We start from the raw sequence: 13,391 nt of genomic DNA, 5'->3' as shown, positions 1-13,391 counted from the left end.
CCCAAAAATTTGTCCAAATAGGAGAGCAACGGTATTGTTAATTGAAAATTAAACCAAATGGATTCAATTCTGATAAGTAGTGCATTTAATTTGGTTAAAAGGTCATAAAAGAGCAGCAAATTTAGTAGGCAATGCTGGATTGCTTTTAATTCCTTTAGTACAGCATATTGGAAAGTTAGAACATAACATTACTAATAGCTACAAATTCCACAAAATTTTCCAAAATTCATTTAAAATTTTATATTCTCAATATTTGGTATAAATAAAAATATTTCTTTCATTTTATAAAACCAAAAGTTTTATGAAATTAAACATAATTGTGCCAAATTCTCATTCTTTATAACCAAACAAGAGTTTCGCAAATTAAGAATACAAAATGCTCACAACTCCAAGTATCATAACCTCACTTGTGTTGGAAAAAAATGGCATTTTCAGATATGTAATTGTGTTTTCAAAAAATAAGCACAATCACTCTGGTAGAAACAAATATGCAGCAAACAAATACAAGTGGACCAGAACAATAATCACTCCAGTTCTAATCTTCACAATGTACATCCACTTTGGAATTTCTCTATTTAAGAGCTAATATATTTGCAATGGTTTTATAAAATAAATCTTAACCATAGCTATATCCAACAAAAATATGCACAATCAATTTCCATATCGACCAATCTGACTGTTTCCTACCATATGAACAGTAAGATCTCAAAATCTCACCACATTATTTTTTTTCTGTCGTTACACCAACGACAACATTGCTAACCTGCAAAATTCAGGTGCTTTCATTATTAGTATATATTTTTGCATAAAAAAAAGAGTAAATTAAGAAAAGAAAGTCTTGAGCTAAATTTTACCAGTTTGCCACTTTCATCGACAGACATAGGGTTTTCCACAACAACAGTTTGAGTTTGAGAATGAGGCATTGGCTGCCAGGAAGAATAACAGAAATATTAAGCATAAGTCGTAACAACCCAAATCTACTACAAGGACAAGATCAGCAAAGGTCGATTACTCACTGTAGAAGTAGATGATATCATTCCGGCTGCACCATTGGGTCTATTTGCCGGAAGTGGAACCCTTACATTAGCCATCTGCAACATGTATAATAAAGCATAGAGAGAACAGGAGAAACAGTACTCATCAGTGAAATTACAATAACAATGAAAACTGAAAATGCTTCTCTTGACTCGAGCAAGCAATCCGAAGTAATAACAAACAGAGAACTCAAGAGCCTTTCTTTTCCCTTTCAAAAGACAAAAGCAACCAGAGAATCTTCCAATTCACTCACACATGATACCAAGTAGTTGACTTTACAGGAAAAGGAAAATGATTTCCCAGCAAACAAGGCACTTTATATTGCAGGCCACGTGAGGGTCAGTTGTATTGCAAAAGTGTTAAGAGTTAATCAGAGCATGAGACAAGGAGCAAAGTGAAACTGGAAACAGATATTAAACTAGAGCTCTATAGATGGATTTCCAGGAAATTAATAAACATTCTGGCTACATTAAACACTCCTTATCCATATCGCCGATATCACCATAAGATTCACATCTACCACAGGGAAAACTTTGAAATGAACTCAAGATCAGTGTTCTAAATTGCATTCTATATCAAACAACTTGAAACAAAAGTTTGAACAAACATTCAAGGAGGTTATGTCCATTGGAATGTTAATGACAAATTTGTTAGAAGACATAACATTAACATCCTTACTATTGAAAACAAACCCCAAATAAATCAAGACCAACTGTAAAAGATATACGCACACAAGGCAACGCTGCAAAGTCAAATGAAGGAAAAGATTTCATAAAATAAGCTTAGGTTAAAAATTATAGTATCACCAGCAAAGAGAATTTGAAAAACAGTTGAGCATGATGTCAGTTACAAGCAAAGAAGCATTGCAACTTCTTTACATCTTATTTTATGTCCCAAATTACAAAAGAAAAGGAAAATTTTTTCCTAACTAGCAAATTTATTTTTTCCTTTACCCATTAGCATAAAGGAGGTGTTGAATTGGCACAAATGCCAAGAAATGCACATACAAATGCAATGGGACAATGGGAAAGGAAAAGGAGGGGAAGAAATTTAGTGAACCTAACAATGGCCAAGATTTAAGAGGATCCTGAGGGACATAAACAGTGACAATCAGTTGCTTAACTCTTGCCTGATTGTTATTTTACAAATTTTATTTGCAAATACAAAGAAAAAGTCGATGCCCATAAAGTTTCCAGAGTAGTGTTATCTTCATCACACAACTTCATTCTAAATAAGTTTGTTCCTCCATGTGCAACGATTTTAACTTCAAATAAGCCAGAGGCCAGGCAATCAGTGGGACTAGATAGACCACTTATGACATCTTTTTGTTAAATTAGATTCATGATGCCTTACAAACCAATTCTTGATTTTAGACATCTATGCAAAAGTCAACTATCTATGTCATCATAGCAACAAAAACCTATGAGTGTGCGACAATTGAAGATTAATTCTGTTCATCATCCATATGCACTGTATAATGGCTGTCAGCTTGAAATTTAATCTTACAATATAAATATAGGTTATTCCACTTGAATAATGCATCAAAATTTAATAAGTGACTTTAGTTGTGTGTCAGTTTTGTAAGTATAGAAGTGGCAAGTTGCTGTCTATTAATCCTCTAAGCATCATGCTGCCTCCACGATACAACTTTTACCAAATAAATCTTGGCCCCAACAGGCAAAGATCTTAAGATAACAAATGCCAAAGGCCAGGCAATCAATGAGACAATATATGTCACCGACTACATTTACCTTAAATTGCATTTCGTGATGCATATAAGCCACATCTTGATTTCAGACAAATCTGCACAGTTCTAATACCTACACCAATCCTAGCAACAAAAACCTAGAATATATCTTCAGCAATTCAAATTTACAGGTGGCAAGGAATTGAATTTAGTCAATTATCTTCAGTTAGTTTATCCTACATAGGCACACATAAGGATTCAAATATCTCAACCGGATAGTAAGGTACAGGAAATCATGGACATTGTAAAATGAGAGACATGCAATTTAAGTCCAATTATCTTATAATTTAAATGTAAATTTGTACTTCTTCAGTTTTAGAAAGCTACTTGTATCTATGAGCAAGCATGTACTTTGATGCACCACATTGTGCTTCACATCAACATGTGAAATTGAAGTTTATTTGAAAGCTTGAGCAAAAACACATACAAAGTATGCAAAAAAGTACTTACACTAACATTAGTAACATAGTGGCAGAGAGCACACTTGACCGATGGAGCCCCATACGGATACATGAGCATTGTCCGGCAGTTTCCACAGTTGATGTGAGCAACCTGTCCAGATGCTTTCTCATGCATAGCCAGAAAATCCAAGACAACACAGATCAGTATACCCCAAAAGAAATGAGAGACGAAATTTAGAAAACTATAACAAAACCCAAGCAGGCCATCCAGAAATACATTGGTACAAGAATGAAAAATATGGACCCAGTATAATAAATGCATAGATGATATATCAAATGGCATGGCGCCCATTTCCCAAAAGCTTGTTTCTTTCAATAAATTCGACCAAGTGAATTTAATCAACCAGCTTTCATTTACCACATCAAAGGGGACTTAATGCAAACAGGGAAGAGGTCATTGAAGGTGGGATGCAATTGAATTGCATACATTTCCGCTTCAATTTTCTTCTTATAATTGCCAGAAAATGCACTCTTATTACGAAGGGAAAAGAGAAGTTTAAGAAATAGATTGACCGTCATAAACATTCTCATCTCAGAAAGCGGATGCTACTTATCTAATTTGATGACTGATACATTCACCTCCAACTGGTTCTTCTATATTTTTCACTTTGACTAATCAAACTGAATGGAAAATATCCTCTGAGAACTTATTTCTATGCTGTAGAGGTAATTGAAATTCCATCAACATAAATATAAGCCCACATCATTTCACAACGCAACAAGTTATAATTGATGTGTTATGATGCAGATTAAATCAGTGAAGTCTGCAAGCTAAATTGGCCGCAGTCCAAGAGATGATGATACAGATCTTACATGTCAAATTATATATTATACCTGGTGCAAGGTTTACAGTGTGGCAGCAAGAGCATCTCACACTTGTTGCCCCACGTGTATACATAAGCAATGTCCGGCAACCTCCACATATAAGTTGAGCCATTTCCATGCCTGCAGAAGTATCATGCAACCTTAGATGACCTTCAAATAAAGTTTCATACTTCATAATTTATAATTATCTACATAATAAATTGAAGCTTTTTTTAGTTTCCAGACACTCCATCCACAAAAATAAATTTTTTAAAAAGAAAAAACAGATTTAAAGAACTAATGCTTTGAACATTCAGCCTTTTCTATTATAGGAGCCAAGGGACCCATTTGGTTTAGTTGTTGGTACTTTTGATGGATGGCAGCTAATAGCTGACAACCAACATATATATATATATTAAGCAGTTGCATAAATTAATAGAAACTAAGTTTTCTACAGATGCATATAGTTTTCATTTCATAAAAATATAAATGTAATTGTTAATTAAAGAATTACACATAATAAGTCGATAACTTAGTTGACATAGTAGTTCATCATTGCCATAATTAAAAAAATTAATCACGTTACAGGTAATGTATTTATGTAGACTAAAGGGTAAGCTTCCGATTGTTAGATAACAATAGGCCATAAATTTGTCCAACAACTAGCAGCTGGTAAGAGAATGCTCAAAATGAAAATTGGCTTAAGCGTCTCTCGCATACAAAAACTGTTTATTCTTTTTTACCTAGCAACTCTTTTCCAGCTGCAGGATTCAATCAGCTATCAACTGTTCCCTGCAGCTGAACAAAACATCCTAAATCCGTTCAATCACTCTATCGAGTTCTACAGACTTATTCAATAGTCTTAATTTCACACAGAAATCCAAAGATTGACCATCTAGTAGTTAAAATGAATTGGTTCCAATTTTTGACATAGCTGGTTGTTACTAAATGCAAATTTCCTTCAATGTAAATGTGCTAAAAGGCATGATGATTAACAAATAGTGCCACCCTTCTCAAGCTTATTGTCAACAACGGTATAGCATATAAAACGTTACCAACTAGGCAAACTGAGAAACCATTGCTTGCCTGCCTAGGTGCTTAATAAGGGCAGCCCAAATGTGAAAATCCTAATTTCAGGTTCCAATCTTCAAGAATAGAGATAGAAAATTTCCTCATACTCATAGATTTTGAAATTAGGTGTAAAGGAAGATAATGCTAATGACTAAACTTTTACTTCTTAATCTTAGATGCAAATGTAAGTTCTCAGTAGAAGTTTTATTAAAAAAATAAGAGATTTGTCCCAGATTCACTGGCTCCTTTTGAGTGAACCTTGTTAACATCTTAATCATTTTTGGCACATACACAGGATTCACAAAACAAGAATAGCACAGATCACCATGGCCTGAAAACACAAGTTGCAAGATTTTAATAGTTGTTTTGAGATTGATTAATCTAAAAAGGTTCTACAACTACCCATGGGTTTCACAAGCTGTAATCAAAATGATATAGAAACAGTCATTAATCACAATTCTGATTGCCAATATCGACACCTAAAACCTCTCACAGAATCAGGATTTTCATCATACATATATCGAGAAAAAATAATTCAAAGTTATGTATATGTATAGAATTATAGTGTCAAATAGATCCAGAAAAATCCTTCTTGAAAAATGGAAGGAAAGATCCTTTCTTAAAATTATATTTGAATTAGAATAAGAAGTTAATTTGACTTTCATTTTTTTCATTTCTTGAGTTTATTCCACAAGCACTCAATTTGGTGGTCATCTGTACAAAGTTATATCTGGAGCTTAGACCTTCAAAGAGAAGTTGCAAAATCTCAATAGTTGTTTTGAAATTGATTATTGTAAAAAGTTTCAAAAATTAACTATGGGCTCTATAAGTTGTAATCAAAAAGTAAACAAATAGTCATCACATTACAATTCTGCTTACCAATATCAGCATGACAGCACCTAAAACCTCACAAAGAAGCAGGATTTTCATCATTTATATATCCAAAAAAAGCAATTTAATTCAGCTTTTACATTTTTATTTCTTGAGTTTACAACACAAGCCTTCAATTTAGTGGTCATCAGTACAGAGATAGATCTGGAACTTAAAACTTCAAAGACAGAAACAATAGAAAGGACCAGGCGTTTCATAATTCATCTATAAAAAGAAAAACGTTATCCCTAGAAATTTTTATTTTCTCAAGTTCAACATACAAGTTTTCCAGATTCCACCTTTAAAAGCTTACTTTGGATGATCAAACATATAACCTTTCTTCAAAATACAGGAAACAAAAAAAGAAAAAAAAATGAAAGGTCAGTTTCTTGTTTAAAGAAAAACTGAAAAAATGACTTGCAAGAGTGGCACTAGAAAAAATAACTAATCACGAAACTTAAAGCCTACTGAGCTTGTTTATGGTTGAGTTAGTGCATGCCTTGAGTTAGTACATACCAAGGCATTCTTATTTTCCAAACCCAAAATAACTATCCTTCTGGCAATCTGAAATTTTCACATCCCAAATTCAATAAAACATTGGGCCATTCTCTCTATTTATATATAATACTCCATAATTCGGAAAAGAGAATCTAAGCTTGTCTACCATGCTGTAACATAAGCTCAGTCCAAGAAATCAATCCACAACACCATCCAATGTAGCTAATCACCAATTGAAAAATAAATGAACTAAAAAATTTGGTGGCACAAAAAGCAATATTAATTACGGCATCTCAATAATCTACTTTCAGTATTTTAGACAGTACTCTTTATACAGAGATGTCAATGAACTCAGTAGAAGTTTTAAGCTTAATGCAAGCATGTTGGAAAACTATAAAGTGAATTATCAATTTAATTAAGTATAAAATAACCATAAATAGCTCCATATGAAAATGAAGTGGGAAACAAGCGTACCTATAGGAGGGACAGAGGTAACCGTATTACATAATGCACAACAGACATTTGCTGCACCTCTTGGATAAAGAAGAATGCTCCTACACCCACTACACTGAAGCTGGCTCTGCATAGCTGTGATTTGAAAACAATCTACACATTACAACTTATCCAACAAGTTTAATCAAAAACAGGAACCCACATTTAAGCCATCCCCTACTTTGAATATTTTATAGAAATGCAGCCACATGCATGTAAAACCAAATCAGTCTAATCCAATCAATCTATCCATCTAGGAGCGTCAAGGACTTGCCAATTCACAAAATCTCAAAACATGTGTGTGGATGGATGTATGAGTATATTTATAATAGTTAATGTTAAACTAATTTTCTAACACTGAACTATTAGAATAGAATAATTAACGAGCTTCTGTAATCCTACCATGAGGGTCAAGAAGCTTATGTAACTCAAATAAAAGAATAATGATTGTATTAATAGGTGCCTGGCAGGAGCAGAGAAAACAGAATAAAGAAATGTTCTAGCTGACACACAGATGCATGCATGGGGCAATGCAAAACCACACAGATCAACATTTTGTCAGACTGGTGCAATTATGAGAATAACATTTTGTCAACTAACAGCAATGAATCATCTAGTAACTGCTGAGAAAGCATTGTAAAACAGAAAATAGATTAGCAATCAGCATGGTAGTAAAACAAATGGCATGTATTCAACCTATTGAAATAAATTAAGAACAAAATAATTCTCCACCACCAATGCATAAAGTAACATATTCAGGTAAGAACTCAAAATGTCATCATGACTGCATCCATAAGTTGAACAACATAATAACTTCCAAGACTAACTTTTAACAGTGCCAATTGCATGAATGTACATTCATGGTTTTTTTCCACTTCTTTTGCAAGAAAGAGGAAGAAAATGGAAATGCATTTGCTGCCCACTGCATTCCCTAAATTTCTTCACAAATTTCATAACTTGCAATCTGCATTAAAAATGAAGATGGCGAGCACATATGGGATCCGAGTCAACCATCATATCTGATAAATGTCCAGCTGCGTTCTTGTCAGAATTTGATTCACAGAAAGCTTGAATGCATAAAGATAATGGAGCTAGCAATGTGGAAAAATTAATGCAAGGAAGCTGCCAAATTACCAATTTTCTAAATTATCTGTGTATCCTAATGGAACTCAATTATAATTCCAAATATTATAACCCATCATCAACACAAATATCCATTATCAGATATGGCCAAGCCTAATTCATGATCGACCCAATACTTATGTCCCTGACAGTAAAAAGCTCCACAATTACAAAGAAAGCAAACATCCACCAGACAGAAAAACTGACAACGTAATCTAAAGATTTATTTCATCAATATTCAGCAAAACACAGTCGAAATAAACCACAATAAATCGAAAACCAAAAAAAAAAAAAAAAAAAAGAATTGGAAGCCAAAATGAAAGCAAAATCAATACAGAAAAAAAAAAAAAAAACCTGAATTGCTTCAAAAGAAGAACCGTCTCACGAGCTTCACAGGAACAATCGAAATCGCAAAGGAAGAGTCAAAACTCCTACAAACCCAGACGAAAATCAACAAAATAAAAATAACTCAACAATTACACAAATACAAATCCACATAAAAAAAAAAAAAAAAAAAAAAAAGCATACCCAATTCTTCAACTCTGAAGACAGCTGCAAGGACAGCGACTAGAAATTGTATTATATAATACAATAAATTCTGAAACAAGAAGAAACAATCAACTGAATCGACGAAACCGAGAAGATCAGATGGAGGTTTGGGACCCGAAATTGTATGGATTATCTGATTTTGGGTCAAAGAGAAAAGGAGAAATGAAGAGGTTTATAAATAATGTATGCGTATTGTTATATATGGAATGTGAGGATTCCGATTCTACAGCTATAATAGTTGAAATTAAAATTGAAATAGTTTCTGAAAATAGTTTGGGATTTGGGATTTGGATTGCAATTGGGTAATGGAATCTGTCAACAACAAATAAACGGAAAGTTCCCCTTTTCTGTTGCCAAGTCCAAACTCATTTTTGCAATTTGGGGCTTCAATTTTTCATTATTACTGGTCTTTCGTCTTCTCCGCTTTGTTTCATTCTCGAACAATTTTATTTTAAATTACTTTTTAAATAATTAAATAAATTTCATTAGTTAAATTAAAAATAATTATGGCATCTTTACCAGAATTAAATTTATTCAAAATAAAAATGATTTTAAGAAATAAAATTCTTTTTTGTGCTTGTAAATCGATCAAATATGCCTCAAAGTCTAAGAATATCATTTCTATTTATTTGTACCATACATTTTATCATTTTAATTGAAATCGCTAAGATTTCTAGTTTCACTAAAAACATATCCTCATATTTTATAAAAAAAAATTTTTAGAAATTATATACAATCAAATAATAAAATATAAATTTTCTTTTTTTTTTTTCATCTTAACCACATGTATCCCGAGCCATTTTCCATATATATATATATATATATATATATATATATATATATATATATATATATATATATATATATATATATATATAAAATAAAAAAGAAAAAAGTATAATCTTCTTTTTTCTATATGGTTGTAAGAAAAATTGTGAGTTTCTTTGGAGAAAATATAACGTCTCTTTTATGCAATCTTTTTTTATTTCTTAATTAACTTGTTTATTTACTTTAAATTTGCAACTTCAAACAATAAAAAAATAAAATACTTGAATAAACTCATTAACGGGCTAATATTGGATCATAGCATGATTTGCTTTGTAATTTTCATTTATTTACTTGGCTTTTTTTTTGTCCATCAAAATCAAATTTAATTAAATTATAGCATTTTCAAGGTTATTTTTTAAATTCAAATCGATAATTTTTTAATATAATTTATTTCTTGTTATACGTTGAATTTTTAAAAGAGTTTTATTCTTAATAAAAATTTGTTATTTTTTATTTTTTTTTCATTATTGAATTAATTTGTAACCACTATCACTTTAATTTAGTAATAAAATTTGTATCTCCTTGCAATAAATATATGGCCTCCTGATTAAGTATTTTTAATTTTCTTGATATTTTTTCTTTTATATCCTAAATATATTTGACTTGAAAGAAAAAGTGTTTATGAAATTGAAAAAAACTATAATTATATATTACTGTTTTGGATCACTTTTTCGGTTTCAAGAATTTTTATATATGTTCATATATTCCTTTCTCTAATGCACTAGTGTCACGACCCATTTCCATGGGCCGGACCGGCACTAGGGCCCAGGTAGGCTTAAGGCCTCCGAGGCCCGTAGTAAGCCTGAAACACTACAAATTTGCTATCTCAATATAATTTTAAACATTTACAAATTTCACTATATTTAATAAAACAGGCTCACAGAATTATTCCATCTATAATAATACACAACTTAAAAGTATACAAATTCTATAACTGCGGAGTTCATTGACGGATGTATACATATAAGTCTTCGGACATTTATCTATTTAATTGATCAATACGAAAATTAGCGAATTTCTTTTTTTTTATAGTGAAGAGTAGAGTTATAGCTGGGATTTAGAAAATGCTACTTCCTGAAAGATTTAAACAAAAGAGATGTGAGTTTATTAATGAATAATAATTATTGCACAACACAAGCATTCACACCATTGTATAAATATATCAACCTAGTCATCCGACTAGGTATATGCTCACACAGCCAGTCACACAAATGGCATATCACCAGCACTCACAATTATTAACATCTTCATATAATCACATCACGTGGAAATTAGTCAGTGGAGTCACCGAACCCCCGATGAGCCGTCCTCCCGCATGGCTCATCCTCTCACATGTGCACCAGGGAGCCGATCCCCCATACTGGCCGACCGGTCTAATCCTCACTTGACCAGCCCTCTCATTTTTCTTTCCATTCTCTCTTTTCTTTTCCATACCAACAGGAGGCAACCCGGTCGTCTCCATCAAATCTAGATCATCAGGCGCTCACAACAGGAGGCCACCCTGCGGGCTGCGATCAAATCTAGATTATCCGGTGCGCCCAATAAAGAAGCCAACCTGTGGTTAACAGTAACGGTAACAGTAGGTGCACACGGGGGCGCCGATCTCCCATTTACCCGGCTAACAGAAACAGAATCAGGATCCATATAACAGAAATCAGAATCAGGATCCGTATAACAGAAACAGTCTCACAAACCCATGGTGACCCACTTCATCCCAATTCCACACAAACAAAGCACAGCAATATCACAACACAATAAATCAAACATTGCATTCAAATTCAGACATATTATTCAATTAGACATCGTAATGCAATGCACAATTAAACATCCAAAATCAATGCAAATAAATAAATAGTATTAGCAATTAACAACAATAATAAAATAAATAAATGAATATGTAAATAGTTAAATGAATAATAAAGATTATAAACAACCAGAGCACTATATTTATTATGTACCAAATTATAGAACTAATCTAAATAAACTTATTAATTATGTTGTTAATTAAAATTTAGTTTAATTTCTGTCAAAATTTCGGCAGCACCTCCCCTAAAAACTGGACTATTTACCTGCTCACATATCACAATATCATTATATCTTTATCAATTAAAGCACACAGCCCATCCGTCGGGCAATCAATCAATTTATTCTCCCTTCCTCCAACTAAGTAACAAAATAATTATTTAACCATCTATACAAAACCTTAGCTTTACTTAATCCATGGTTTCAACATCGATACAAATTAGTTTACTACTAATACAAAAATATTCATAGCTTTACTAAGATTAAACAAATAAGTAAATAAATACGCAATTAAATGAAAATGGTTATTTGTTTAATCTCCACATTCTACTTCTTTAAACTATCCAATCATATATACCTTCAATAATCATACAAGTTATGATTCATATTTCTTTGACCAACATTAACTAGAATCTTATGTAACAACTTAATAATCCGTGAATCACTATCCTCACCAAGCAAGATTATAGGAAACGTCCTATTTAAATTATCTATTAAGCATAACTAAATAGGTATACTCTAGCTAATCAAGTCTTAGCACGAATTGAATTTGTAACTCAATACACTATAGCCTTTGCTACTCATTAAGCAAAATTTAACCAAAATAACTAAACTAGCTGCTGCCTCAACAGTAATTAAAAATTCATATATATGAACTTAATTAAACCGAAAACTACAATTTCTCTAATCACAAGTTGTTGCCATCTATCCAATTCTTAGCCTATAAATAAAAATTACCTCAATAACACCAAATCACCCACTAAATCACAAAATTCATGAAATATACTAGAAAAGGTTGAGAATTTATTTACAAAAGACTATAAATGTTCATATATTTTCAAGTTAATCCAATAAGTTAATCTCTTGTTATTCAATTTAGTCTATTAAATAATTCAATTAATTCTTTATATATAAAAATTGAGAACTGAGTTTTAGAACGTACCCATTGGGAATCGGGCGACGATTCCATGATCAGCGCGAAGGGAAGAGGATTCTGTCTCTCGGGGCCTCGCCGGAGTGCCGTCGGCCGGTCACCGGACCGCCGCCGGCCGGCCGCCGTGCACGGTGGCCGGAAAAGCTAAACCGCCCAGAAAATTGCAAGGTCACCACCACCTGACTCCAATTTTCGCGAGGAGTCCAAATCTACCATCGGTTTGATGAGGCAGTGGCTCGTTTGGCCGGATCGACCTCCACAGCCACCTTCAAGCCGCCATCCATGGTGGTTCATCAAAACTCAAGCAAAATCACGTACCAATGGAGGGGAATTGTTCACGTGGAGGAGAGGAGTCAATCGAGACCTTCAGTTCACCTTGAGCCCGTCGGAAATGGCGAGAAGTCGCCGGAGATCGAAGAGTATGACTGTCGGAGGAGATGGTCTCGATTCGCACCGCTGGAGGTCCAATCGGAGCGAGGGGAAGTTGGAAACGTGACCAGCATCGCCAGAAGAACCGATCGCCGCCTTCATCTTGTTGAGCGGTGGCCGGAAACGCGAAGGAGAGGGAGAGGAGAGACTGTCGCGCGCGCGAGGAAGAAGAAGGGAAAAAGAAGGAGAGAAAAGAAAGGAAAAAGAAAAGGAAGGAAGGAAAGTGGGCTGGGCCATTCCGGTTCGATTCGAACCGGTTCGGTCCGATTAGTGATCTGATCTCATTTGTTCGGTTTTCGAGTTTTTCCTATTATTCGTGTGGTTTTCGATAAATCGATTAAATTTCCAGGTCCGGTTTGATTTATTTTAATTATTTTTATTATGTTTTGCAACCTTTCCTCCACTTACTTAATAATACAAGTATTAATAGTAATGATTTTTAATTTAGAATAATTAATTCATATATATATATATATAATAGATTAATCCTGGTGTTTCACGTTATTCTCGAAAATTTTTAACTGTCCTC

The 13,391-nt window shown here is 33.2% G+C and overlaps 1 protein-coding gene and 1 long non-coding RNA gene across 3 annotated transcripts; both read right to left on the bottom strand.

The window, feature by feature from the left end:
• Positions 1-489: 489 nt before the first annotated feature.
• On the bottom strand, positions 490-8,991 carry LSD1 (LSD1 zinc finger family protein). 2 transcript variants are annotated; one of them, XM_012220160.4, is made up of 8 exons: positions 8,629-8,991; positions 8,455-8,531; positions 6,961-7,074; positions 4,078-4,188; positions 3,239-3,345; positions 1,017-1,091; positions 855-926; positions 490-763 (listed from the first exon to the last, which is right to left on the bottom strand). In XM_012220160.4, the coding sequence occupies exons 3-8, from the start codon at positions 7,070-7,072 to the stop codon at positions 722-724; spliced, it is 519 nt and encodes a 172-aa protein (XP_012075550.1). In that variant the 5' UTR covers positions 7,073-7,074; positions 8,455-8,531; positions 8,629-8,991; the 3' UTR covers positions 490-721. The 2 variants fall into 2 exon arrangements, with proteins under 2 accessions (XP_012075550.1, XP_012075549.1); XM_012220159.4 differs by having other exon boundaries at positions 3,233-3,345; positions 8,629-8,985.
• Positions 8,992-10,354: 1,363 nt separating this feature from the next.
• On the bottom strand, positions 10,355-13,175 carry LOC149493077 (uncharacterized). Its single transcript, XR_016322910.1, has 2 exons — positions 12,443-13,175; positions 10,355-10,551 (listed from the first exon to the last, which is right to left on the bottom strand). It is a non-coding gene; the product is annotated as an uncharacterized LOC149493077 (long non-coding RNA).
• Between the last annotated feature and the right edge of the window lie 216 nt (positions 13,176-13,391).

Source organism: Jatropha curcas, chromosome 10 (assembly GCF_041381405.1).
Source record: "Jatropha curcas cultivar XTBG-Jc1 chromosome 10, XTBG_Jcur_1.0, whole genome shotgun sequence".
NCBI classification, from domain to species: domain Eukaryota; kingdom Viridiplantae; phylum Streptophyta; class Magnoliopsida; order Malpighiales; family Euphorbiaceae; genus Jatropha; species Jatropha curcas.
This window is presented reverse-complemented; position numbering and strand designations above follow the sequence as displayed.

Excerpts from the sequence above, each read along its gene's own strand:
- LSD1 (XM_012220159.4), bottom strand. The coding sequence starts at position 7,072 with ATGCAGAGCCAGCTTCAGTGTAGTGGGTGTAGGAGCATTCTTCTTTAT. Across the intron at positions 3,346-4,077 it reads CACTGTAAACCTTGCACCAG|CATCTGGACAGGTTGCTCAC; the intron begins GTATAATATATA and ends TGCATGAGAAAG. Across the intron at positions 764-854 it reads TCGATGAAAGTGGCAAACTG|GTTAGCAATGTTGTCGTTGG; the intron begins GTAAAATTTAGC and ends TGAATTTTGCAG.